Source organism: Watersipora subatra, chromosome 4 (assembly GCF_963576615.1).
Source record: "Watersipora subatra chromosome 4, tzWatSuba1.1, whole genome shotgun sequence".
Lineage (NCBI taxonomy): Eukaryota > Metazoa > Bryozoa > Gymnolaemata > Cheilostomatida > Watersiporidae > Watersipora > Watersipora subatra.
Window position 1 is genome coordinate 11985261 of NC_088711.1, and position 26108 is coordinate 12011368.

A 26108-nucleotide genomic window follows, 5' to 3' on the forward strand; every position below is an offset into this window, starting at 1 on the left:
CCCACCGCTGCTATAAATATCGTACACCTGTTTGAGCCAGATTATATGTTCATGATCCCCGTAAATTATTGTTTGTTCTGTGTCCAAGAGAGAACCCTAACGATTAAAAATGCAACAAAAAAAACAGCTTCATTTGACGAACTGGCAGCATCAGTTTTGGTTTGGACAATAATGGCAAACCGAAGTTGTTACAGAGAACGGATATTGACTGACGATCAATCAATTTTTGTCAGTGAATAGATTTTGTTCAATTTGAGACGACTTGCTGTCAAAGCAATCAATTTATCTAAATATCTTGTAAACTTAAGATTTAAACATCCATAACATTCTAATCATTCTCTATTCATAAAGATTATTCGCTCAGTTTCATTTTGTTGACAATGTCACTTCCTGTCTGATGAATTCTTCTTTCGCCAATGATTAAATGAATCATCTGTAGATGACAAGATTTCTAATAATGATACCTGTCCAAGTTTTTATCACCAACTTAATGATTACTCAAGTGTTGTCAAATGTATTTCATGTTGTGATTACTTTTAGCAGGTATCGGCAGCAGTAGACACATCTGCTCAGTTAATATCACTAGTCAGCACGATGCTTGATTTGATCAATTTGTATTGGCACTACTAACTATTGGCACCACTAAAAACCTTATTCTGTGGCACTTAACAGATTTCAGTTTGAATAAACTTTTAATTTTGGTTAAAAGGGACTTATTAACAGCTGTACACAGGTTTAGAGAGAGAGGTTTAGCAAGCTTGCTAAACATTTCATTATCCGTGCTTGATTGAGTAACCAACACACCAAAATATTGCCAAATCACTTCATTCGCGATTTTAATTTTGGTAAGAGGCTTTTATTTCAAGTTCACCGAAAAGAGTGACTCTATTGCTTACATGAAACATACCTGTACGTAGAATACTCAAATTGTATCTCCAATCTGCCTGACCATCCATTACATTTCTACTTTCTAAAAAATCCCAGCACTTTATACCAGACACTAGCCCTTCGCTAATTTACATTATTTACATTACATTCATATATATATTGTTTTGTCTCACGGACTAATTTGCTTTGAGCAGCGCTGACAGGTGTAATTAAAGTTAGCATCTACATTATCTATCTATTATACATCACACAATGTCTTGTTCCCTAGAACAACAGTTCAGAATCATAGCACACATCTAATATGGTGTTTATATAACTCCTTATTTTAGATGTCGTATGTCTAGCTGCATGAGGATATGCTAAGTGTAACTGTTGCTCATTGTGTCTAGCAAAATAAAATTTGTAAAAATTACATAAACATATAACTTACAGTGAATATTTCATAGACATATACAAGTACACCAGGTGAATATTTCATATACATATACAAGTACACCAGGTGAATATTTCATAGACATATACAAGTACACCAGGTGAATATTTCATAGACATATACAAGTACACCAGGTGAATATTTCATATACATATACAAGTACATCAGGTGAATATTTCATATACATATACAAGTACACCAGGTGAATATTTCATAGACATATACAAGTACACCAGGTGAATATTTCATATACATATACAAGTACACCAGGTGAATATTTCATATACATATACAAGTACACCAGGTGAATATTTCATAGACATATACAAGTACACCAGGTGAATATTTCATATACATATACAAGTACACCAGGTGAATATTTCATAGACATATACAAGTACACCAGGTGAATATTTCATAGACATATACAAGTACACCAGGTGAATATTTCATATACATATACAAGTACATCAGGTGAATATTTCATATACATATACAAGTACACCAGGTGAATATTTCATAGACATATACAAGTACACCAGGTGAATATTTCATAGACATATACAAGTACATCAGGTGAATATTTCATAGACATATACAAGTACACCAGGTGAATATTTCATAGACATATACAAGTACACCAGGTGAATATTTCATAGACATATACAAGTACACCAGAGCAATAAAGTTCAAACTTACTAAATTGTTATACACTGACCTAACATACAAGATCTTTACTAGAGAATACATCTGTATACAGATATAGTCTGCATACTGATGTATTCTGTATACTGACGTATTTTGCACACAGTTACATTATTCACAGATTTCTGACGTGACTAGACCTAGAGTTCAGCTGTTTCTGTCTAACAAAATTTGGTTTTGACTTTGTTCTACCTTTGAAGTAACAAAGTGCGACTTTGCCAAGACTTTGACCTCCAGATAATCAGAACGTGGTGATACAACATTGAAGATTTTACACTTGTTCCAATCCTTAGAACAAATCTGCATTGTAATAACAGCCCAACTCCTAGAGACACCCACACATAGCCTGAAATAGTCACTTAGCCACCCTAATACAATATGATCACTAATATTCATGCAACAGTTTTAGTGCCTGGGCTAGGGTTTTGCATCAGTTAGTTGGGAAACCCTACTGTTACTCATTATTTCCCCAATATTTATTTCCCCCTATGAATCAGCTCAATCGCTAAGCTGTAATTGGTTCAAAAAACAGCAATAAACCACTTGTCTGATAGTGTTAGTATCATAGTCGAGGTTAGACCAATCCTTTTCATATGCGAATGCACACAGGCATTTTGCTCACTCAGCTATAACAGAGCGTACGAGAAGCAGCAAGCCGCTCAACAGATCACAATGGTAAGTTTCCTAGAATAACACGTTTACTAGTCAATCCAGAGTGGTTGATCGCTCATTGACATTTCTTGAGGCAGTCACCAACATCTACTTAACAGCATTGTCAGACTCCTAAACATAAACTGAGACTTTTTAAGCTATATTCGTTGGTGAGAGCAACTTGATTACATCTAATATCTCTATAATACTATTTGCATTTTATTGCAACTGCCCTAACATGAGGTTGGACTTACAAAGGACAGATATACAGCAGATAGCGCCTCCTTCTACACTGCAGAGTGTTCAATCATGATCATATCTAATCGCTTCTATTGTACTCTTTCTATGCTTATTGTGGCTTTGAGGCTTCTGTTGTACTTATCATTACTTGAAGGCTTCTGTTGTACTTATCATTACTTGAAGGCTTCTGTTGTACTTATCATTACTTGAAGGCTTCTGTTGTACTTATCATTACTTGAAGGCTTCTGTTGTACTTATCATTACTTGAAGGCTTCTGTTGTACTTATCATTACTTGAAGGCTTCTGTTCTACTTATCATTACTTGAAGGCTTCTGTTGTACTTATCATTACTTGAAGGCTTCTGTTCTACTTATCATTACTTGAAGGCTTCTGTTGTACTTATCATTACTTGAAGGCTTCTGTTGTACTTATCATTACTTGAAGGCTTCTGTTGTACTTATCATTACTTGAAGGCTTCTGTTGTACTTATCATTACTTGAAGGCTTCTGTTGTACTTATCATTACTTGAAGGCTTATGTTGTACTTATCATTACTTGAAGGCTTCTGTTCTACTTGAAGTGACTTGGAGTTTCGTTGAACTTGACATGACTTACAGGCTTCTGTTGTACTTGACATGACCTGAACACTTTCAAGTCATGTCAAGTAATTGACTTTATGCATCAACTTATCATCATATATCATGCAATTCTCTACCTTATCACATACAATGGGAATGTGTACTTTGATGAGATATATTGTGTTCTATGTGAAGTCTATATACAGCTGTTCCATTACTAGCATTTCTTCGCTGTAGCTTATTCATTCCTTAGCAGCTGGTCACTAATATTGGTTTTAGTGGAGTCGAAATGGCGATCTTCTGAGCCACAACAATTAGTTGTAAACTAGGTCAGGTTCTTTGCCTTTGATTGGCCACCATGTTCATGGTTGCAGTAGTAGGAATATGAGTGTAAGTTTATTCACCTTCGACTGCTCGATTATGTAACTATCACATATAGGTCTGCATGCTTCAAGTCAAAAAATAACTTGGAAGTACTCAAAAGGTCTCTAACAAAATTATGTATTTGCAGTTAATTTTTAGGAAAGACAAGTTGGAGTTTTTTAAATCTCCAGTAGAAGTAGACACGTACACAGGTTTCTTAAGTCTTGAGAATACTCAAGATTTCTTAGTACTTGAGAATACTCAAAAGGTCTCTAACAAAACTCTGTACTTGCAGAGTATTGTTAATGCAGAGAAATCTCAAGTTAATTTCTAAGAAAGACAAGTTAGAATCTTTCAGATCTCAAGTGGAAGTAGACACGTACACAGGTTTCTTAGCAAAAGTTTTAAAGCTAGCCAGGCGCTGATCTGTTTTTCACATTAATAACATTGACTACTATCACAGCGTGCGGGTATTTGTTCAGTATTTGCCTCTGACAATGCTAGTGCGTGATTGATTTGCGTTTCAAGCAGTTACGAAAGGCAACAAGTCTACTATGGAATGATACATAACAAGAGTCAGTATAAACAAGCACTGGAACTTTGGACAAGTGTAAAAGGCCAAGTGACTTACAGGCTCTGTTTGTGTAGTCACTGAGGCCTCACCACTATCTATTCCCTTCTAGATGTGAGTGAACTTAAAGCTGCAGATGTTTTCATTCAACTCATCCTTCAGTAAACCAGTCAGCAAGTAGCATATACTGAGGTTGTAGCGAAATTGGTCAACCAGCTTGGTACAGAAAACACACGGCTTAGCTGTTTACCACACTGTTGCATTCTGTACACTGATGTATTATGCCCATCGTTGTACTCTGGGCACTGATGTATTCTGTACACATGCAGATGCACTCTACACACTGATGTATTTTGTGTACTGTTGTATTTCGTACACTGGGGTATTCTGTACACTGATGTATTCTGAACACTGATGTATTTTGTGTGCTGATATATTCAGTATACTAATGTATTCTGTGTAGGCCCTACTGATATATCCTGTACACCGATGTAATCTGTACACTGATGTAATCTGTACACTGTTGCATTCTACACATTGACATATTCTTCACAGAGTTCTTTGACACATTCTTAATTGTTACATGGTACGTTCATTGGCTAATCCTGTTAGCCAATGAATGTACCATGTATCACACGGCGTGATACATGGTACATTCATCACGCCGTAGCGAATGATACCATGTAGTTCATTCGCCACGGTGAATCAACTACATGGTATCAGTAGTTGATTCACCGTGGCGTATCAACTACTGTGATACGCCACGGTGAGTTGGCGTATCACAGTAGTGATATGCCAACTCTACTGGCGTATCACTACTGGCGTAGTGATACGCCAGTATCACTACGCCATGTAGTGATACTGGCGTAGTGAGTATCACTACATGGCGATACATGTAGTATCGCCATGTATCTACATGGCGTATAGATACATGGCGATACATGGCGTATCACATGTAGTTTACTACCAATAGCATATCACCTGTAGTGTATCGCTTGCTGTGTACAAGAAATGCATTGTTGCAGACTATGGAGAGTTTAACGCGAGATTTACAAAGTGGATGTAGACAAGAATTAAAAGACCTGCATGAAAAAGTCATAACAAGTGTGCGACGCGGGTGTGCTAAATCCCTGAAAGACCTTCTCCAACCTGTTCGACAAACAAACGATTGTTATGTACTGCTTTCTCGGATTAGTAAGACTGGCCAATTCCCTCTACACTACTCTATCAAAGAGATGGTGTCTGAGGACGGAGAGAAAACTGACAGACTAGACATAGTACGTGTCATCATAGATAGCCTGAGACGAGAGGATCGGTACAGACACTTTGAGCTACAGGATAAACTGCACTCACATACTGCTTTACACGCAGCAGCAGTAAATGGTGAAGTGGAAGTCATCAGAGAAATTCTGGATTCTATAACCAGCGTCGAGCAACAAAAGTTGATAGACAAGCGTGACAAACAAGGACGAACCGTATTGGATTGTACCAACAGAAGAGAGATCAAGGACTTATTTAAAACTTTTGAGAACAGACAAGTCATGCCAGATGACAACAGCAGTGATGATGGATGGACAGCCTTGAACCACGATGAACTGGTGTCTTACCCTGAACATAGTGCACATCCAGAAGAGATGATTCCTTGGCTATGGGGCAAAGATGAAGGAGTAGGTACACAAAGGTTTCACCCCGAAACGATAAATGCTGAAACCGCTTTCAAGTACTTTGATGAAATGCTCGAATTTGTTAAGGCAGAGGATAGCTATGACGTTTTGATAGACGAGTTGAAAAATTCTGACGGCAAAACTATCCTTCATCTTGCAGTAATTCACAGACAAGATGCTTTGGTCAAAAAATTGCTCAAAATGCTTCCGAAATCTGAAAGCCTTCAAAAATTGATATTGATGCCATGCAGAAAAGGAAAAACAGCGCTCCACTACGCGAGTTTAACGAATTCGTTATCTGTTGTAAACCTCCTTCTAGAGCACTGCACGGGAGTACGACGGTGGGACTTGTTGTCAGCATGTTGTCTCGAAGGAAAGACTGCTTTACATTATGCCTGCCAAGTTGATTCTCTTGATATCGCTCTATCACTTTTACACCATTCAGGTGAGAATGACAAGGAGTTGGTTTGCAAAAGTGCAAAAAGTCTTGCGAGTAAAAGTGCAAAAACAGAAATGAGCATGCTACTAGAGCGGGTAGAAACACACTATTGGAAAGCGATGTACCGGCGTCCTACGACCCATATATTTTATAACACCTTCAATAACTATTCGCTGCCTACGAAGCGACAGGGAGCAGAAGAAGAGAAAGATCAAATGGTCGAAGCATTTAGGAACTTTGGTCAGCAGCCGCAGGTGCATTGTGGATTTACGGAAGAAAAGTTACGAAGAGAAATTGAAAAAGCAGTTCAAGCGGAGGGCGAACAGATTTCAGGAATAGTTGTGGTTCTTATGAGCCATGGCAAGGAGTACATAGTCTACGATGAGAATTGCAGAGAAATTAGGCTTCAGAACATCCTGAATATTCTGTGCCATGACTTGCTCATTGGCAAACCAAAGGTGAGATAGATACTGTAGATATGTCAATGCAACTTGCAACTTTTAATAGATTTTAATAGCTTTTTAGTTTAATAGATTTTTTAAGACTTTAATAGCTATAGCTGGACAATCAAAATGACAAACACACATGCGACCAATTTTGAGAAATATATATATAGATAGATAATGTGTGGTGTATGATAGATAGATAGGTTTAACTTTATTGACACCGTTCAGTGCTGCTTAAAGCAAACTAGACCATGAGACAAAAATGAAAAATAATAAAGTAAATAATGTGTAAGAGGAAAGCTATTTTTGCATAGCGATGTTCTATAATGTAAATTGACAAGATGTTGGTGTCTGGTATAAGATATAGTGTTTTTTGGGGACTTTGGAATGTAATGGATGGTCAGGCAGATTGCAGATACGATTAGAGAATTTTAAACAGTAAATATCTGCTAACACATTTAGCTCCTCAGCATTTAGACACTGTTCATAACTGTCCATATCCGGTAACGTATATGTACATAATTTGGGACAGGTCTTTCGGATAATGATATTTACGTAATAGCAATAGTTGCTTCATTTGTTCAAATCCCTATTTAAATTCTAATAGCTGTTAAAACGCTTGACAAAAAATAACATTAACCGTTAACATTAACCGTTAACATTAACCGTTAACATTATCCGTTAACATTAACTGTTAACGTTAACCGTTAACATTAACGGTTATACGTAGTTTGTTTGCTAACATACATCAAACTCTAATGAAATAACAAATCATTACAATATGCTGATTTATTTATGATAGGCCCAACCACAGTGGACAATGGCTCTAAAAATTGGGGCTTTTTAGTACCACTTTACTAAAATTTAGCAAAAGTCTATTTAAAAAAGTTGTATAAAGTGTTAAATTTGTGGCAATTACTGTATTGAGTTTTTTTTTAATTTGACATGTTGGAATAAATTGTGATTTAAATGTTAAATCACAAATAAATTAAACTTCTGTATCCTATTTTGCTGAATTAAAATACTTTTCATAGTTTTGTGGATTGACATGCCCTGTTGAATTTATTAATTTGATAGGCATTATTGTTGTTAGCTTTACTATGTATATATATATATTACTTTATTGGCAATAATTTCATTTAAAATATAAATTTTTTTTCAAATTAAGCCATACAACAATAATAAAACAAAAGAAAACTATGGCAACAGCCACTAAATTTAAATAAATGGTTTGACATATAGTGTTTGAAATATCTTTATCTGAGCACAAATATTAGGTGTTCAAACATTGTTAAAGCAGATAGCAATGATATTCTCAAAATAATTGTTAGATGCTGTATGCAATTTGTTTATATCTCTATACATTTGTTTATAAGTTGAAATGAGTTGAAAGACTGTGACTGTCCTGTAAGAAATGAAAACACAAACCATATATATTTATAAATTTTTACATAAATTTACTGCAAGAACGGCAAATTCACCTAAACTCACTAGCTTTGGCAGAACATAATCGAATATTCTAAGTTAGAGGAGACAACTACTGCTTGCAGTCACATATCGCTCTCACACTTCATAATCAGGCATCACTGATTGTGCCACGTGAGAAAAAAGCATTAGAAAGTAGGCCTACAGTGACATGCCCAACTAATTTTTAGGAAATGAAACAGTTGTATCAGCACCCACACGCCAGTGATTGCTTCTAATTGGGAATAGAAAGACAAGTTCAATGTCATTAACAAAAATTTGTAGAAATTGTGACATGGTTTGGTTATAATATAAAAGGTCTATCCACCAGTCAGTATCTAGCGTTTCTGGTGAAAATAACACTATGTTATTCACATGGCCCGCTTAAAATTCACGAGTGGCTTCTGTTAAACAAGATTTTGATGAGAAATATGATAGCTAGCTATTAGTGTCCTAATGATGACTCAGAAGGCACATGATTTTACTTGTTTGGGATTTTAAAAATAACACTTTTCAAACATAACCTGTATGTTAAATCATTTATTTGATTTGATCGATTCTCTGTTGCCATTTTTATGTTTCTTGTATGGCATAATTTAAAAAGGTTCCGTTTAAAATAAAAATATCATTAATAACTCACCATTTCAAATTATTTTTTATTCAAAAAAATTATTCTTTTCATAAAACGTTTTAATTGATCATGACCACTGGCGTTAGAAAACAAAAGCCAATCAGCTTCAAACCAATCAGCTTTGTGCTAACCAGTTTTAAGCCAATCAGCTTTAAGCCAATCAGCTTTAAGTCAATCAGCCTTTAGCCAATCAGCTTTTAGCCAATTGCAGAGCGGTATGTTTGTTAATAGTAAAAACCACTACTCATTAATATCCAGATAATGCTTATCATTTACGAGTAATATAAAAATCATTTATTTTTCATTTTTAATTTCGTTTAAACAATATGATGTAGGTAAAACTACATGTATGTAGCCTTGTTTACTATTATTGTTTAGTGTGTGTTACATTAGAAGATTGGAATATTCATTCAATAATTGAAAACTGCCTTCAGACACTTTGGAGACCGGCTGACTTAATTCGTAAAACCACGAAGCTTTGCTTTCTGTCGTCAAACTTCAGCGGCATAAAATTACATTATAGTAGATATTCTCTTCAACTACTTTGTTTATAAAAGAAATACATAAGTTGTAAGAAAAGTTGAATAACAGAGGGTTTTATCACACAATGATACATTTTATTTTTGTAGGTGCTGGTGCTGCAGAGTTGCCTTACTGATCGTGACCAACAGGTGTCTACGAGTCATAACACAGCGACCAACTTTGGTAAGTTATTTATTAATGAAATTATTAACTATATGCTCAAACTTCTACATTTGCATGAATATAAACCTGCTATTACTGTTTCTGAGCAAGTTCAAGTGGACACTTGCTAGCAGTTAGCCTTGTCCTTATATATCTCTAAGGCACCTGCATAGCTTGTCAGAGCTAATTTATTACTTCACTAAACTTGCAGAAAGCCTATGGCTATATTGCTCTCAAAAGAACACAAATTTAGTTATTTTACCAATTCCACTTTGTGTGCTTTTGCGTTGTTAGTGGCAATCACTGTTGTTGCAGAAATAATCTAAACGCAACCATGGCCAGCTCTTCAAAAGTTAAAAACAACAACCAACACAGAAATTGTCTATGCTAGCATGACTATCAAATTTAATGAAAATCAAAGGTTTTGCAGGAAGTAGAATCTTCTCTGGAAAAACCCGGCTAAACTTACCGGAACATGATAGAAATCAAAATATCTTTTTATTGGACATGGTTGCAAGAATTTCATATTAATTTCCAGGGAGTAGAATCTTCTCTGGAAAAACCCGGCTATATTAATAGAATATGATAGAGTTCAAAATATCTTTTCATCAGACATAGTTGAAAAAAATTTCCTAAGAACACCTTTCTGCGACATTTATGTTTAAGATATACCTAAAAACTGCTGCACAGTTTTCATGCCAATAGTTTGCAAGGTCAGCTGATGGTACAGCCATAAAAGATTATGCTTTTTCATTTAGACGTGAAGGAAGCGAGCATCACTCTAGGCGTTGGAAGCAGAAGTTGTGACAGCTACAGATTTCCGTGTGGAGATTGCTGCCTCATTACCTCAACTTCACGCGGAAAGACATCTGCGCGAGGCTTTCTAGCTGGAACCCTTGCAAGAATCACTCGTGGAAAATCCTCAGATACCCAAGATGAGACCTCGGACATACGAAACATTTTCTTGGAGGCAAATAGAAAAATGAATAAACGGCAAATACCAGAAATACACCACAATTTATCAAAAATACTGCTACTGCAGCCGCCTCATCAACGCTTTAGTATGCGACAGAAAGTAGTTAACTTTTTTCGGAGCAAGTAAGCTAGACTGTTATATACTTACACGTACGTAGACACTAATCCAAGGATAACTACTAAACGAGCAAGGAAATATTGTTCATTTGAGAATTTACAAAATTAGAACTTTTTTGAAAAAGTAGCTAATTTGTAAATTTTGCTTTTTTTCATGCCAAAATTTGAAATAACTTGTCAATATTTTGAGAATTGCTTTTTTATGATTCTCATGCAGTTTCCTTCCCCGTACAGTCAGTGTGCTTATCTCCCTATATGGCACCTATACTGCTGCCAACATTTATAAGCTGTTCTCTCAAGTGATGCATATTCAACTACATGTATTAATAGACATACGAACTGTATAATGAATTTATTGGGTGGCACACCATGTATTGTAACTCAAAACTTGTGAGAGATGTGAGCTTAGAATCTTCATAATTATCTACCATATACAGGTCAATCATAAGTTGTTAAAACTGTATACCTTACGCGAATCAACTATATATTGACCAAGCTATATACCATATAAAGGGCAAGTATACAATGACGAAACCGTATACCATACACATGGCAACTATACATTGATGAAACTGTGCGCCATAAACAATGAATCATACATGGACCAAACTGTATATGATATACAGGGCAAGTATACATTGATAAAACTGTATACCATATACAGGGCAAGTACACAATGACAAAACTGTATACCACATACAGGCAGCTATAAGTTGATGAAACTGTGCGTCATGTACAAGTGAACTATACATTGATCCAACTGTATATAATATACACAACAAGTATACATTGATAAAACTGTATACCATATACAGGGCAAGTACACAATGACGAAGCCGTATACGTACTATATAAACAAAGTAACTATACATTGATGAAACTGTGCGTCTCTTATACAAGTGAAGTGGACCAAACTTTGATTACACAGCTTTGCCAGTGTAGAAGATTGCATCACAGTTATTTTACAATAAGGTTGTTAATGAAAGGGGATAACTCTATGAATAGTACCATAGAGAATTGAATTGCCTACTCAATTCAAATAATTTATAATCTCTCGTTCCTACAAGTCATTAATACCAGTAACAACAATAATAGTAATATATTAATCACTAACTCGTATTCAGGATACGGTGGCGCACTAGATTCTATTAATAGGACCAGTAGAAAGTTAGCTATCACTATGCCAAAAGACGATCTTCCTTCATGGTTACAAACACCGGAACTTTCTAGATGTCACTCTCTTCCACCATTAAATCTACTAAAGGAGAAAATGCTAACTAGATCAAGGATGTCGCTAGTACCTAATGCTACATTCAACTATCAATCTATACCAAGTGACAGAATGACTCAGCATCATGTGAACACACAAACAGATCCTCTGCAGGTGACAGAACGAGCTGCGCAGAAAGAGCTGCGAAAGGATGGAAGCACAGATGAAAGTTTGAAAGGTTTGACATTTTTGAAAGTTTAGATCTAGCAGCCAGAAGGCAATAGATAGAATACACATAGAACTCAGTCCAAAAACCTTACAAGTTTAGAAACCCGCCAAGTGAAATTACTAATCGGCTGAACCTGTTGAAATTAGCTTTATGATTGAGTTTAGGTTTTCTCTTTTTATAATAATTTAAGAAGCTTAACTTTGACATCTTCATCGATAAACTCCATGTTAAAGAGTTCAATAGGATCGAATTATGGCTGCTTTAAAGATTGACTTGCAACAAAGTTCACATTACAGTTATTTCATATCAAAAGATTCACCATGTCTTACTCTGCTGGGTTGTAGGTGCCAAATATGTAGGAATGTGATTACAACCTCTTAAAAGCTAAAAAATGAACAGTTAATCGCAGCCACACGAGACCGCCGTAGTTTGGATTCTCTTTCCAAAATGGCTCAAATGTGACGCAGTTGTGAGCGATGGTTTCTGTTTACACTTTCATGTAACCTTATTCGTCGAAATATTTTCACAAATATACTTCACGCATTCAATAAAACCATGTCTATTGTTCTTACGCGTCTATTTCATTGTCATTGTAAGGCTGCCACTTTTAACAGTGATATCTTATAATTTACCGTAAAAATTCATTTAATTTTTTAGCCTTACCTCGAAGGAGTACATATCATTGTCTGATAATCATGACGAGCCTGTTGGTCACCTGTGATAATCGAAAAATGCTGCAAAAATTATTTGCAAAGTATTGGGTCACATGATCAGATTACGACTTGCTGCTTAGACCAGGCCGAAACAAAACTGTAAAGTAGCGAGCATCTATATTTGATACGGAGTTTTCGGTAAAACCCGAAGTGTTTGTCATAAACTAGTGCTAGGTTATAAGTTTATTTTGAGCTTTTCATTGGCCTTTCAATTCACGTAAGAACATCACGTGACAAGACAATAACCAAATTTCATGGCTACGTCAGAGAAATAAATAGATTGCAATCTACGGCGGCTTTTCGTTTTTGAGCTTTGAAGAGCTTGTAATCACCTTTCCACACATTTGGCACTTACAACACAACAGAGTAAGACATGGTGAATCTTCAGATACCAAAGAACTGTAATGTGAATTTTGTTGCAAGTCAACCTTTAAGCTTGGTTGAATTCAATAACTGTAGTAATTTATCTGCAAATGACGAATGAGCCAGTTTATTTTTAGAAGTCAGAAAATGTCCTTTTTTAATATCCAACCAATAAATCTAATAATACTAGTGGTATGTACTATTAATAAAAATAATACTAGCGATATATGCTATTAATTATGTCACCGATTGATTTTTCTGATGAATCAAGATTTGAGTGACATCAAGAGTACAAAGCAAGCGTCAGCATCAGAAGAGATTGATATTGATCTCTCTGATCCAGAAGTGACAGCGGCTGCAATAAAAATTCAAGCAGGATTTAAAGGGATGAAAACGAGACAAGAATTAAAAAGCAACAAGGTTCTCTCAAGATTATCTGTTCATGATAAATTATTGAAATTATTATTATTGAAATTCACAGTAAATTATTGGTTGTTCTGTGTCCAAAAGAGAACACTAACAATTAAAAATGCAACAAAAAATAACCTCATCCTATGAACTGGCAGCATCAGTTTTGGTTTCGAAAAATAATGGTAAACCGAAGGTGTTACAAAGAATGGATATTGACTGACGATCAATTAATTTTTTTAAATGAATAGATTTTGTACAATTGGAGACGATGTGCTTTCAAAGCAATAAATTTCTCTAAATATATTTGTGAATTTAAGATTTAAACAGCCATAGCATTCTAAATGTTCTCTATTCAGAAAGATTATTCGCTTAAGTTCACTTTGTTGACATTTTCATTTCCTGTCTGATGAATTCTTCTTTCGCCAATGAAATCATCTGTGGATGATAAGATTTCTAATAATAGTGTCTGTCCGTGTTTCAATCACCAACTTAATGATTACACAAGTGTTGTCAAATGTATTTCATGTTGTGATTACTTTTGACAGGTATTGGCAGCAGTAGACACATCTGCTCAGTTAATATCACTAGTCAGCACGATGCTTGATTTGATCAATTTGTATTGGCACTATACTAACTATTGGCACCACTAAACACCTCACCCTGTGGCACTTAGTTTGAATAAAATGTGCTTAACTTACTGTCATCCCTTAACCTATTTGTTTGTGTCATGACTTGTCAATTTGATAGGTCAAATCTTTGGCTATTTTAGGGATCATCGAAAGCATCTGTAGATAGAGGTGGAACGAGACAGGTTTTTTAAGTTCGAGACGAGACTCGAGACACTGTCTTGTAAAAATTCGAGACTCGAGACACGAGACAGTAAAATAATGAGCATTTGGTGATGATTTCACTACACAAGTACTAGCTACTTGGTATATATAAATTAATAAAACTATTTTTAAATTGAATTTTCACCTGGTGTAAAAGATTTAAATACAACATTAATTTTTAATAGTGATATGCATGTAGTTTTTGTAAACAAAAGTGACACAAACAGCTCTAAAATACCGAAGTTATATATTCTAAGAATTTTGAGCTTGATTGATCATAATTATTATAAACATATTGCTTTGTACATGTATATTGTACCATCTATTGAATAGTTCTTACTTTTTAATGTAATGAAACCGTGAGCCGTCGCTCTACAAAGAAATACCGCAACTAAAAGAACACACGATAACGCTTTCATTCTTATCGTTTCATTAATGTTAAGTTTTGTTTATGTATTAACTGTAGTATGTGAATTATATTTAAATTGTATTCATGAAATGATATTAATTACTGTATACATGTATATTCTTATATTGAGCTAACAAAACGTCATTGTTAACCGAACACGGACTATGGTCGACACGGCCTTTCGTTCGTTTCTCCGTGTCCGGGCAAGTTTTACCCGCGATTGGTAGTATATACGTAAAAGAGGCCCGAATTTTATGAAAGACAGTTGGTGTTTAGACACGATACGATAAAATACAGACATTTTACCCGCAAGTCTTATTTATTAAATTGGATTGTCCGAAGAGTAATTAGATACGACCCGGTATCTGTTTTAAGGACACAGAACCGAACTAAAATATAACAGGGCCGTTGTCCGGACTACATGATTAGACTCAGTGGCCAACATAATCAATAGCAACAGGTAGTAACGGACCGGGTATAACTTTAAAGGCGGTCGCCCGCAATCCATTACAATATATGGAGTTGTTACTACCGCAAGAAGCCATGGTTTAACAACCGTGCGCAGGCGCTTTAGCTCTATTTCCTGTCTCGAGTTTGGCAATAGTTAAGTCGAGACGAGACCGATACGAGACGAGACAGGTCGATACTCGAGACGTCTCGTGTCTCGTTCCACCTCTATCTGTAGATGGCACTAGTAAAACACCAGAAATAGAAGCAGAAACTGAAAAACTTGAGGAACCAGTACCAGAACAAAAAGAATCTGTTCCTAATGCTAATGAAGAAGTTGATATTGACTTAAATGATCCTGAAGTGCATGCAGCAGCTGCAAAAATTCAAGCAAGTTTAAAAGGTCATGTAACACGAAAACAGATGTCAGCGCAAAGATCTGCCGGCCAAACTCCAACCGATGGAGAACAAAAAGTAGAAGAGGAAAACAAACCATCAGAGAGTGATGCCTCACAGCAACCAGAGACAACAACTGCTTCTGCTGAAGTGAAAGAACCTGTACCAGAGGAACAAGAAAAAACAGCAGCGAACGCGGATGAAGCTGCAGCTGAACCTGAAGCCTCTTCAGAGACTGCCCAACAAGAACAACCAGAAGCTGCTGAGTCTGTTACAGAACCAACAGTGGTTCCAGAAGAAGCAGTATCGACTCCAGCAGACACAGAAAACTTGACAGCAGCTGAACTTGCTGCACCTAAAGAAGATCCGGTTGAGTCTGCTGAAACGACAGCTGAATCCACGTCTGAGCAGCCAGCAGTAAAAACAGAAGTGAAGTCTGAAGTGGAGACAGAAGTGAACCCAGAGGTTGCTGCCGTTGAGCCCAAAAGTTGCTGCCGCTGAGCCAGAAGTTGTTGTCACTGAGCCCGAAGTTGCTGCTCCTGAGTCAAATGCTGCTGGTGCTACTGAACAAACTGCTGAGTCAGAAGTTGCTGCTGTTGAACAAACCAAAGAAGAAAATGCATCACCACCACCAGCTATACTGAGTAGATTATTTGGGCAAATTAAAGCTTTTGTTTTGGCCGAAACAAAAACGTTTTCGTGAATATTTTACGTGGTAATACTTTAACAACTCAAACAATAAATAATTTTTGTCAACAATTGTCAAAATAATATTTTGAATTTTTCAAGACCAACTCTGCTTACGAAAATTTTTTAAAAGTATTCTTATCATATTATATTATTATACAAATATATAGAGAAAAGTCTTAAATATAGTTTTCAAGCAATATATGAACAAATACATTTGATCCTTCCGTTGTTCCGTTATAGGAGATTCAAGGATGTTTAAAAAAACTTTATTTGATTTTACATGTACATTTGTTAAACACCCAAACAATATAACACTAAAATGCAATGATCATACCAATATTAGGATGGCTGTAAAATGATATAACAATAATAGCATATTTATGTCTGCAAGTATAAAAATAGTACAAACTTGAACTAACATAAAAATGTAGTTTATGTTATGAGTTGTTCATCGTCTACCTTCGGTAGCTGCGAAATAATTAGTAAATAAAACTTACTTGGAACTTTTATGTCTGTACTTCTGTATATAGTTGCTAGCTCTATATTCATGTATTGTACTTTTTGTTCGTTTATATACATAAAGACTACTATTGAGAAAGTAACTTGAAACCAGTCAGTTTGAATTGGTTTTTTTAACACGATGTTAAAGTGAACCAGCCGATTAAATCCATAGCAATTATGGTTTGTCAACTTAATTTGTTTTAGTAAAAACAAGATAAAATCTGCATCGTATTTTGTTTGTAAAAAGCCGTAGAAGAATCAAACATGGTATGTGACCCAAGTGCCAGAAATGTCCCATTTTGATAGTGACAATACATTTTTTGAAAGCCTCACAAACGTGTGACAGAAGAAGGCAATTACAAAGGTAGCTACAATGCTAATGTCAGCTTAAGTCAAGCTATTTTACAGTTTTAACCAGTTTGAATGCTCATCGTATTCTACACAAGCACTGTGTTCAGGAAATTAACAAAAATTTCATATTGTGTAATTTTTAAGTTTGAAATGCTGAAATTTAAAGACGCTTTTGTATTTTCTAAGCTTAACTCTCTCTATGCAAACACCTTTCTATGCAGACCCGTAAAGAGCATGGAAAAAATCTATTGTTGAAGTATACGTGTGCCCCCAAATTAGGAGTTATCTGCTAAATGCCACTTTTAACTATAGTATTCAACATGAAAATAACTCTATTAATTAGAAGATGTTTTTTTAAATGAATTCAATAACTAATATTTTGATATTTTTCAAACAGATTTGTTATGCACACGCACTCGGTTATTACAGCCTACAAATGTAAAATATCAATGAAGATTTTGCAGACAGTGTTTTTAACATCTACATTATGCATACACCATTTCGACAGTGTTTGTAGTCACTGACAATGTGTGTAGCCATTTAATAGTGTCAGTGTGCGTAGCCACTGCAAATATCGACATTACGCATTGGCGGTGTATAATGTCGGGTGTAGCTAAGCTTTGAAATTTGGTTGGTGTAAGCTTTTAAATGAGTACAGATATTTTATTTGTTTACCTATGTTTACTATTTACTCTATACTATTATCTTATTTTATCTACTGTCAATGATAGCATCTTCTCCAATCATCCCAAAGGCCTCTTTAATCGAAAAGCGTACACAGTTAGAATTTGAGCTTTCTATGCACACCCCTTACGGGCTGGAAATTCTAAAAAACACTATATTTATTAGTAAAAATTGCTTTTCATGGTTTTCAGAACGTTTTAAATACTCTTTATATAAAAATTGGAGAACAGTTCAAGCAATATTATTGGATGGTCAAGAAAAGTCGGAACTTGGTACTTCTAATATGGAATGGAAGGAGGCAGCAGTCAAGATCTTTCCATTTTCATTGTGGAAACATTTTGACTGGAGTATTATTCGCCTACATGCTGCTCTGCATTAACAGTATTAGTCGACTGTATGACAAGATTTAGCTACTAAGGGAGATATTAACAGCTGTACACAGGTCTAGAGAGGAAGGTTTAACAAGCTTGTTAAACATTTCATAATTATCCGTGTTTGCACGAGTAGCCAACACACAAAATTATTTCCAAATCACTTCATGCGCGATTTTAATTTTGGTAAGAAACTTTTATTACTTTGAGAAATATATATATATAGAAGATAGATAGTCAGTATAAACAAGCACTGGAACTTTGGACAAGTGTAAAAGGCCAAGTGACCTACGGGCTCTTTTTGTGTAGTCACTGAAGCCTCACCACTAACTACTCCCTTCTAGATGTGAGTGAACTTAAAGCTGCAGATAGTTTGATTCAATTCATCCTTCGGTAAACCAGTCAGCAAGTAGCATATACTGAGGTTGTAGGGGAAACTGGTCAACCAGAATTAGCTTGGTACGGAAAACACATGACTTAGCTGTTTACCCCACTGTTGCATTCTGTACACTCCTGTATTCGGTACGCTGATGTATTCTGGGAACTGATGTATTCTGTATGCTGATGTATTTTGTACACTGATATATTCTGTATACTGTCGTATTATATACACAGTTACATTATTCACAGATTTCTGATGTGATTAGACCTAGAGTTCAGCTATGACTGTCTAAAACAATTTGTTTTTGAGTTTGTTCTACATTTCGTTTGGCACAGTGCAATTTTGCCAAGACTTTATCCTCTAGGAGTCTAGATAATCAGAATGTGGTGACACATTGAAGATTCTACACTTGTTCCAATCTAGAACAAATCTGTATTGTAATAACAGCCCAACTCCTAGAGACACCCACAACTAGCCTGAAATAATCACTCAGCCACGCTAATACAATATGAACACTAATATTCATGCAACAGTTTTAGTGCCTGGGCTAGGGCTTAGCATCAGTTAGTTGAGAAACGCTACTGTAACGCACCATATCACCAATATTTACTTTATGTTACGAACCAGTTCAATCGGTAAGCGGTAATTGGTCCTAAAACAACAATACGCCACTTGTCTGATAGTGTTAGTATCATAGTCAAGGGTAGTTCAATCCTTATCATCGAATCTACGAATCTACGAATCTACGCAGACATTTTGCTCACTCAGCTATAACCGAGCAGAAGCAGCGAGCCGCTCAACAGATCACAACGGTAAGTTTGCTACAATAACACTTTTACTAGTCAATCTAGAGTAGTTGATCGCTCATTGACATTTTTTGAGGCAGTCAGCAACATCTACTCAAAAGCATTGTCAGACTCCTAAACATAAACTGAGACTTTTTAAGCTATATTCGTTGGTGAGAGCAACTTGATTACATCTAATATCTCTATAATACTATTTGCATTTTATTGGAACTGCCCTAACATAAGGTTGGACTTACAAAGGACAGATATACAGCAGCATGTTCAATCATGATCATATCTAGTCGCTTCTATTGTACTCTCTGTATGCTTAATGTGGCTTAGAGGCTTCTTCTGTACTTGTCATGACTTATAGCCTTCTGTCGTACTTGAAGTGACATGAAGTTTTGTTGTACTTGATATGACTTACAGGCTTCTCTTGTACTTGACATGACCTGAACACTTTCAAAACATGTCAAGTAACTGACTTGAAGCCCATCAATTTCAAGAAACTAACTCTAAGTTGGAGCTTTAATCAAAGAAAAATATAGAAAATTCTTAATAGCGCACACTACTCATTTACTCTACACACTGTTGTATTCTGTATACGGATGTATTCTGCGCACTGATGTACTCTACACACTGTTGTATTCTGTACACTGATGTGTTTTGTACACTGATGTATCCTGTACACTGATGTATTTTGTACACTGACATATTTTGTACGCTGATACATTCAACACAGATGTATTTTGTATACTGATGTATTCTGTGCACTGATGTATTCTGTATACTGATGTATTTTGTATACTGATGTATTCTGGGCACTGATGTATCCTGTGCACCAATTTATTCTGTACACTGATGTACTTCGTACACTGATATATTCTACACACTGATATATTCTACACACTGATGTATTCTGTGTACTGTTGTATTTTGTACACTGGGGTATTCTGTACACTGATGTAATCTGTACACTGATGTATTCTGTGTACTGATGTATTCTGTAAACTGATATATTCTTTACAGAGTTCTTTAACACATTCTTCATTGTTACATGGTAAGTTCATTGGCAAACCCTGTTAGCCAATGAACTTACCATGTATTATATCACCTTTAGTGTATCATCTATACCGTATCACATATAGCATATCACTAGTAATATATCACCTGTAGCGTATTGCCTGTTGCGTATCACCTGTAATATATTACCTGTAACACATCACCCGTAACATATCGCCAGTAGGGTATCACCTGTAACATATCACCTATAGTGTATCACCTGCAATATATTCCCTGTAACGTATCACCTAGCATATCACTTGTAGGGTATCACCTGTAGTGTATCCCTTGTAGTGTATCACCAGCAGGGTATCACCTGTACCGTATCACCTGTAGCGTATCGCCTGTAGCATACCACCTGCAGCGTATCACCTGTAGAGTAGCATCTGTACCGTATCACCTGAAAGGTATCTATCACCTGTAGCGTATCACATGTAGTTTACTACCAATAGCATATCACCTGTAGTGTATCACTTGCTGTGTACAAGAAATGCATTGTTGCAGACTATGGACAGTTTAACGCCAGATTTACAAAGTGGATGTAGACAAGAATTAAAAGACTTGCATGAAAAGGTCATAGCAAGTGTGCGACGCGGGTGTGCTAAAACCCTGAAAGACCTTCTCCAACCTTTTCGACGAACAAAAAATTGTTATATACTGCTTTCTCGGATTAGTAAGACTGGCCAATTCCCTCTACACTATTCTATCAATGAGATGGTGTGTGAGGACGGAGAGAAAACTGACAGACTAGACATAGTACGTGTCATCATAGATAGCCTGAGACAAGAGGATCGGTACAGACACTTTGAGCTACAGGATAAACTGAACTCGCATACTGCTTTACACACAGCAGCAGTAAATGGTGAGGTGGAAGTCATCAGAGAAATTCTGGATTCCATAACCAGCATCGAGCAACAAAAATTGATAGACAGGCGTGACAAACAAGGACGAACCGTATTGGATTGTACCAACAAAAGGGAGATCAAGGACTTTTTTAAAACTTTTGAGAACAGACAAGTCATGCCAGATGACAACAGCAGTGATGATGGATGGACAGCCTTGAATTACGATGATCTGGTGTCTCACCCTGAACAACGTGTACATCCAGAAGAGATGATTCCTTGGCTATGGGGGAAAGATGAAGGAGCGGGTACACAAAGGTTTCACCCCGAAACGGTAAATGCTGAAACCGCTTTCAAGTACTTTGATGAAATGCTCAAATTTGTTAAGGCAGAGAATAGCTACGATGTTTTAATGGATGAGTTGAAAAATTCTGACGGTCATACTATCCTTCATCTTGCAGTAATTCACAGACAAGATCATTTGGTCAGGAAATTGCTCAAAATGCTTCCGAAATCTGAAAGCCTTCAGAAATTGATATTGATGCCATGCGGAAAAGGAAAAACATCACTTCACTACGCGAGTTTAACGAATTCGTTATCTGTCGTAAACCTCCTTCTAGAGCACTGCACGGGAGTACGACGGTGGCGCTTGTTGTCAGCACGTTGTCTCGAAGGAAAGACTGCTTTACATTATACTTGCCAAGTTGATTCTCTTGATATCGCTCGATCACTTTTACACCATTCAGGTGAGAATGACTGGGAGTTGGTTTGCGCAAATTCAAAAAATCTTGCGTGTAAAAGTGCAAAAACAGAAATGAGCATGTTACTGAAGCGGGTAGAAACACACTATTGGAAAGCGATATACAGGCGTCCTACGACTCACATATTTTATAACACCTTCGATGACTATCCGCCGCGTACAAAACGACAGGGAGCAGAAGAAGAGAAAGATCAAATGGTAGAAGCATTTATCAACTTTGGTCAGCAGCCGCAGGTGCATTGTGGGTTCACAGAAGAAAAGTTACGAAGTGAAATTGCCAAAACAATTCAGGCTGAGGGGGAGCACATTTCGGGAATAGTTGTGGTTCTTATGAGCCATGGCGAAGAGTACATAGTCTACGATGAGAACTACAGAGAAATTAGGCTTCAGAGCATTTTGAATATTCTGTGCCACAATGACTTGCTCAAAGGCAAACCAAAGGTAAGATAGATATCTAGATTGGTATATAAATATACTAGCTGTATATTGGACAACTTGGACAAAAAATGGATTTGTATTTAACATATAACAACATTTGCCATTCTAAATTTCAAACTGCATATCATGAGAAGCGTTTTGTGTAATTGAAATAAATTAAGAGAGAAAATAAAAACACATGTAAAGGTTTTCAAACTTTGTCAAACAGCTGTAACTTTCAAACTTCATATCATGAAGAAAAAGTTTTGTGCAGGAATTTTTAGTTTTTAGTTTTTTTATTTTCAACTACTAACATGTAATTAAAAATAAATAAAAGAACTGTAGAGGTTTTCAAACAAATGTAAATTTATTAATTTAATAACTTGAAAGAAGTGTTTCGTTGAAATAAATTAGAAGGAAAAATAAAAATGTAAAGGCGTTTAAATGTAAATGTGAAATCATTAGCAAGTAATAGCTAAATATACTCTATTTCGCTACGACTACAATCAAAAATTACTTGGTATACAATTATATGATTTCAGTTCGTTTCAGTGTTGGCATGCAAAAATTGGCATGTAGGCTAATATCGTAGGCTATAGATGTACATAGGGTGGTATGGAAACCCATAGTCATTATCTAATGCAGTCACCTTCTAGTAAAAATCATCATCATTAAAAATAGTACCAAAATACTATGTTAACCTTAGTAACTATAGGTACCTACAATGACTTTACCACATTTTGTGGTTATGATCTGTGGGCCCAAGATAATATAACATTACAATGTATTATGTGAAGAATTTTTACCTTCGAGACAGACGTGTAACATAAATACTGAAACTAACTTAAATGAATTTAGTTCACTAAACACATACTTGAAAGAAGTTTTAGTGTGTATTTTAATAAACTTCAAACTTTTAACATTAATTTTATCATTGCTAAACGTTTTTATTATAACGGATACCGGATATACCGTATAACGGTTACGGATAACTCGCCATGGCAAGTTCAGCGACGTATATTTTTTTAATAACGTATATAATCAGTACACAGATCACCAAATTTTAAATTCGAGATAAATTATTGTCGATATCGTTGGGCGGAATCAATTAGCCCTAACGAAAAAAAACCAAGAAGAATTGTGTCGCATAAACTTAGGTCCTAAAATATTTCCTAACAGAGGCATCGTAACGTGTGGGCGCAAGCGTGTAGCTAACATAATTAGCATGCGCATGGGGTATATGCATAGATATATATACCTAGATTGGCCAATAGGGAAAAAGCCTGTCAGACCTAAATAGCACGACGCAACGTCGCTGTATTGTACCTCACGCTTGACTGCACTGCTGTTTACAATGAATCTAATGGGAAGAAGGTAACAAAATTACATTTATTTTCACATAAAAACCTTCTTGTATACATAATCCAGTAAACTAAAGCAATTCTGTGATAATCTCTGATAACCACCATAGATTAAAACTATAAAAGCTATGAATTGTTGCACACAAATCATGAGCCATTATGGCTTTATTTGCAACCCTCTCTTATCCCCATTCTCTCTTTTCCCCTTCTCCAAAGAATAAGTTAGAAGGGGAAAAGAGAGAAGGGGAATGGAGAGGGGAGGGGAAATAGCCCACCCACTCAAAGAGCCAGACCTTGGCTAGGTAAATAGACTAATATGCTGAACTAAACATGACTAAATATGATGAGTATGCAAGTATGTCTGAAGTCAAAAATGAGACAGAATGATTATTTTACAGCTGGCTAGGTCACCAAAGCTGAAGTGTAATGATTGTATCATTAGCATCGTGGATGTTACCAACGTTGATGTAAACCAAGCAACGAATTCCCTAATTACAGTTAAGAATCAGGGTGGCTTGACTTTGTCTTCGCCTGTGGTGATTGAGGTTTGCAACCACAGCGAGAAAGCGACAAGAGTGTTGCTTAGTAGTGCTGGATTGATGAAAAACTTTGCCAGGCTAGCACTAATTGCCACCACTAAGAAGCCAGTCACGAAAGGACAATACCAAGTTATTTGTACAATATGCATAAGCAAGTTAAAGGTTGACTTGCAACAAAATTCACATTGCAGTTATTTGGCGTCATAAGATTCACCATGCCTTACTCTGTTGTGTTGTAAGTGTGAAATATATGAGAAGGTGATTACAAGCTCTTAAAAGCTAAAAACCTATACAGTCATACTTCAACTTACGAGCTTAATGCGTTCCGAGACTGAGCTCGTATGTTAATATACTCGCATGTTGGTCCAATTTATTTATATATCGAACAATTAAATATATATTGCTTGGTTTCCATACTCTAAAAATGCAAATAAAACACTCAAAACAAGATATTGTAACAGAAAGAAGATGTTGGTTATTGTCATAATTTACCACATGCTTTCAAAAAGCAACAATCAAAAAATAATACAAGGAAATGTGATTATTTAAAATGTAAAATTAAATACATACAATAGCAGCTAATGCTAGCATTTGCGAGAGAGGGAGATATAAGTTATCCTTCATTACAACAGTTGTCTTTGATAAATTTGAATTTTATCAATCAATGTCTTAAAAGACAAACTCTAATGTTGGTATGGTATTGGCCTTCAATCTAGCTTTTTTCCCAATACCAGGTGATACTTGGTAGCTGTCACTCGTGAAGTGGTCTGAACAAAGTACAGAAGATTTACTTGGGGTCCACTGTTCTCGTCTCACTGCTTTAATCCAGGCATCCTTGCGATCAGCAGCAGTAGGAAAACTTAACAAGTAATAAAAGATACATACAATTAGTGGTGTTTTTTGCTCATTGGATTATTGACTTTTTCCCTTTGAGAAGTGTAGCACTAACCTTGTCAAATGATGGAAACTTTTAAGCCTGATTATAGCCAAAGATAACCATGCTCCAAGCCATGCTCATGTAGTATGTTCATGAATTCTCCCAACGATTAGCAGGGTGAATGTTTGTTATATTGTCCTACCTGTGGAAGCTTTTCTCTGGGCATTTTCTTGGATAATTGGAACATCCAAAAGCAATGCAGCAATTCTTACTAGTCCTCTCAGATGACTGTGAGCTTGATGAATAATGGTGAGATCGCTGCCAAAATAGCAATGAATATGAATTCCATTCTGACTTAGTGATTTATAGCAAGATGGTAACCAAATTAATGACTCAAGCATCACAAAGTAGCAGTATTACACAAGCAGCTCCTTGGGCAAAGTTAAGGAAACCTTCCAAGAGAGAGTCAATCAGTTAATGAATCAAACAAGTTGAAGTTGATAGTAACTTGACAAACAATGATGTCTGCTGATTTGATTGTCTTCAATAATTTTTTCAAAGTGTCAAATATGGGGAAAATATGTCCCCTATTGGTATGAAAACTGTTCTAGTTTTTACTATAAAGCCTTA

The 26108-nt window shown here is 35.9% G+C and overlaps 2 protein-coding genes across 2 annotated transcripts; both read left to right on the forward strand.

The window, feature by feature from the left end:
* Positions 1–2635: 2635 nt before the first annotated feature.
* Positions 2636–11139, forward strand: LOC137393707 (uncharacterized). Its single transcript, XM_068080369.1, has 4 exons — positions 2636–2701; positions 5454–6989; positions 9702–9777; positions 10515–11139. The coding sequence occupies exons 1-4, from the start codon at positions 2699–2701 to the stop codon at positions 10856–10858; spliced, it is 1959 nt and encodes a 652-aa protein (XP_067936470.1). The 5' UTR covers positions 2636–2698; the 3' UTR covers positions 10859–11139.
* A 997-nt stretch (positions 11140–12136) lies between these two features.
* Positions 12137–16357, forward strand: LOC137393928 (neuromodulin-like). Its single transcript, XM_068080642.1, has 2 exons — positions 12137–12296; positions 15699–16357. The coding sequence occupies exons 1-2, from the start codon at positions 12137–12139 to the stop codon at positions 16355–16357; spliced, it is 819 nt and encodes a 272-aa protein (XP_067936743.1).
* Positions 16358–26108: the final 9751 nt, after the last annotated feature.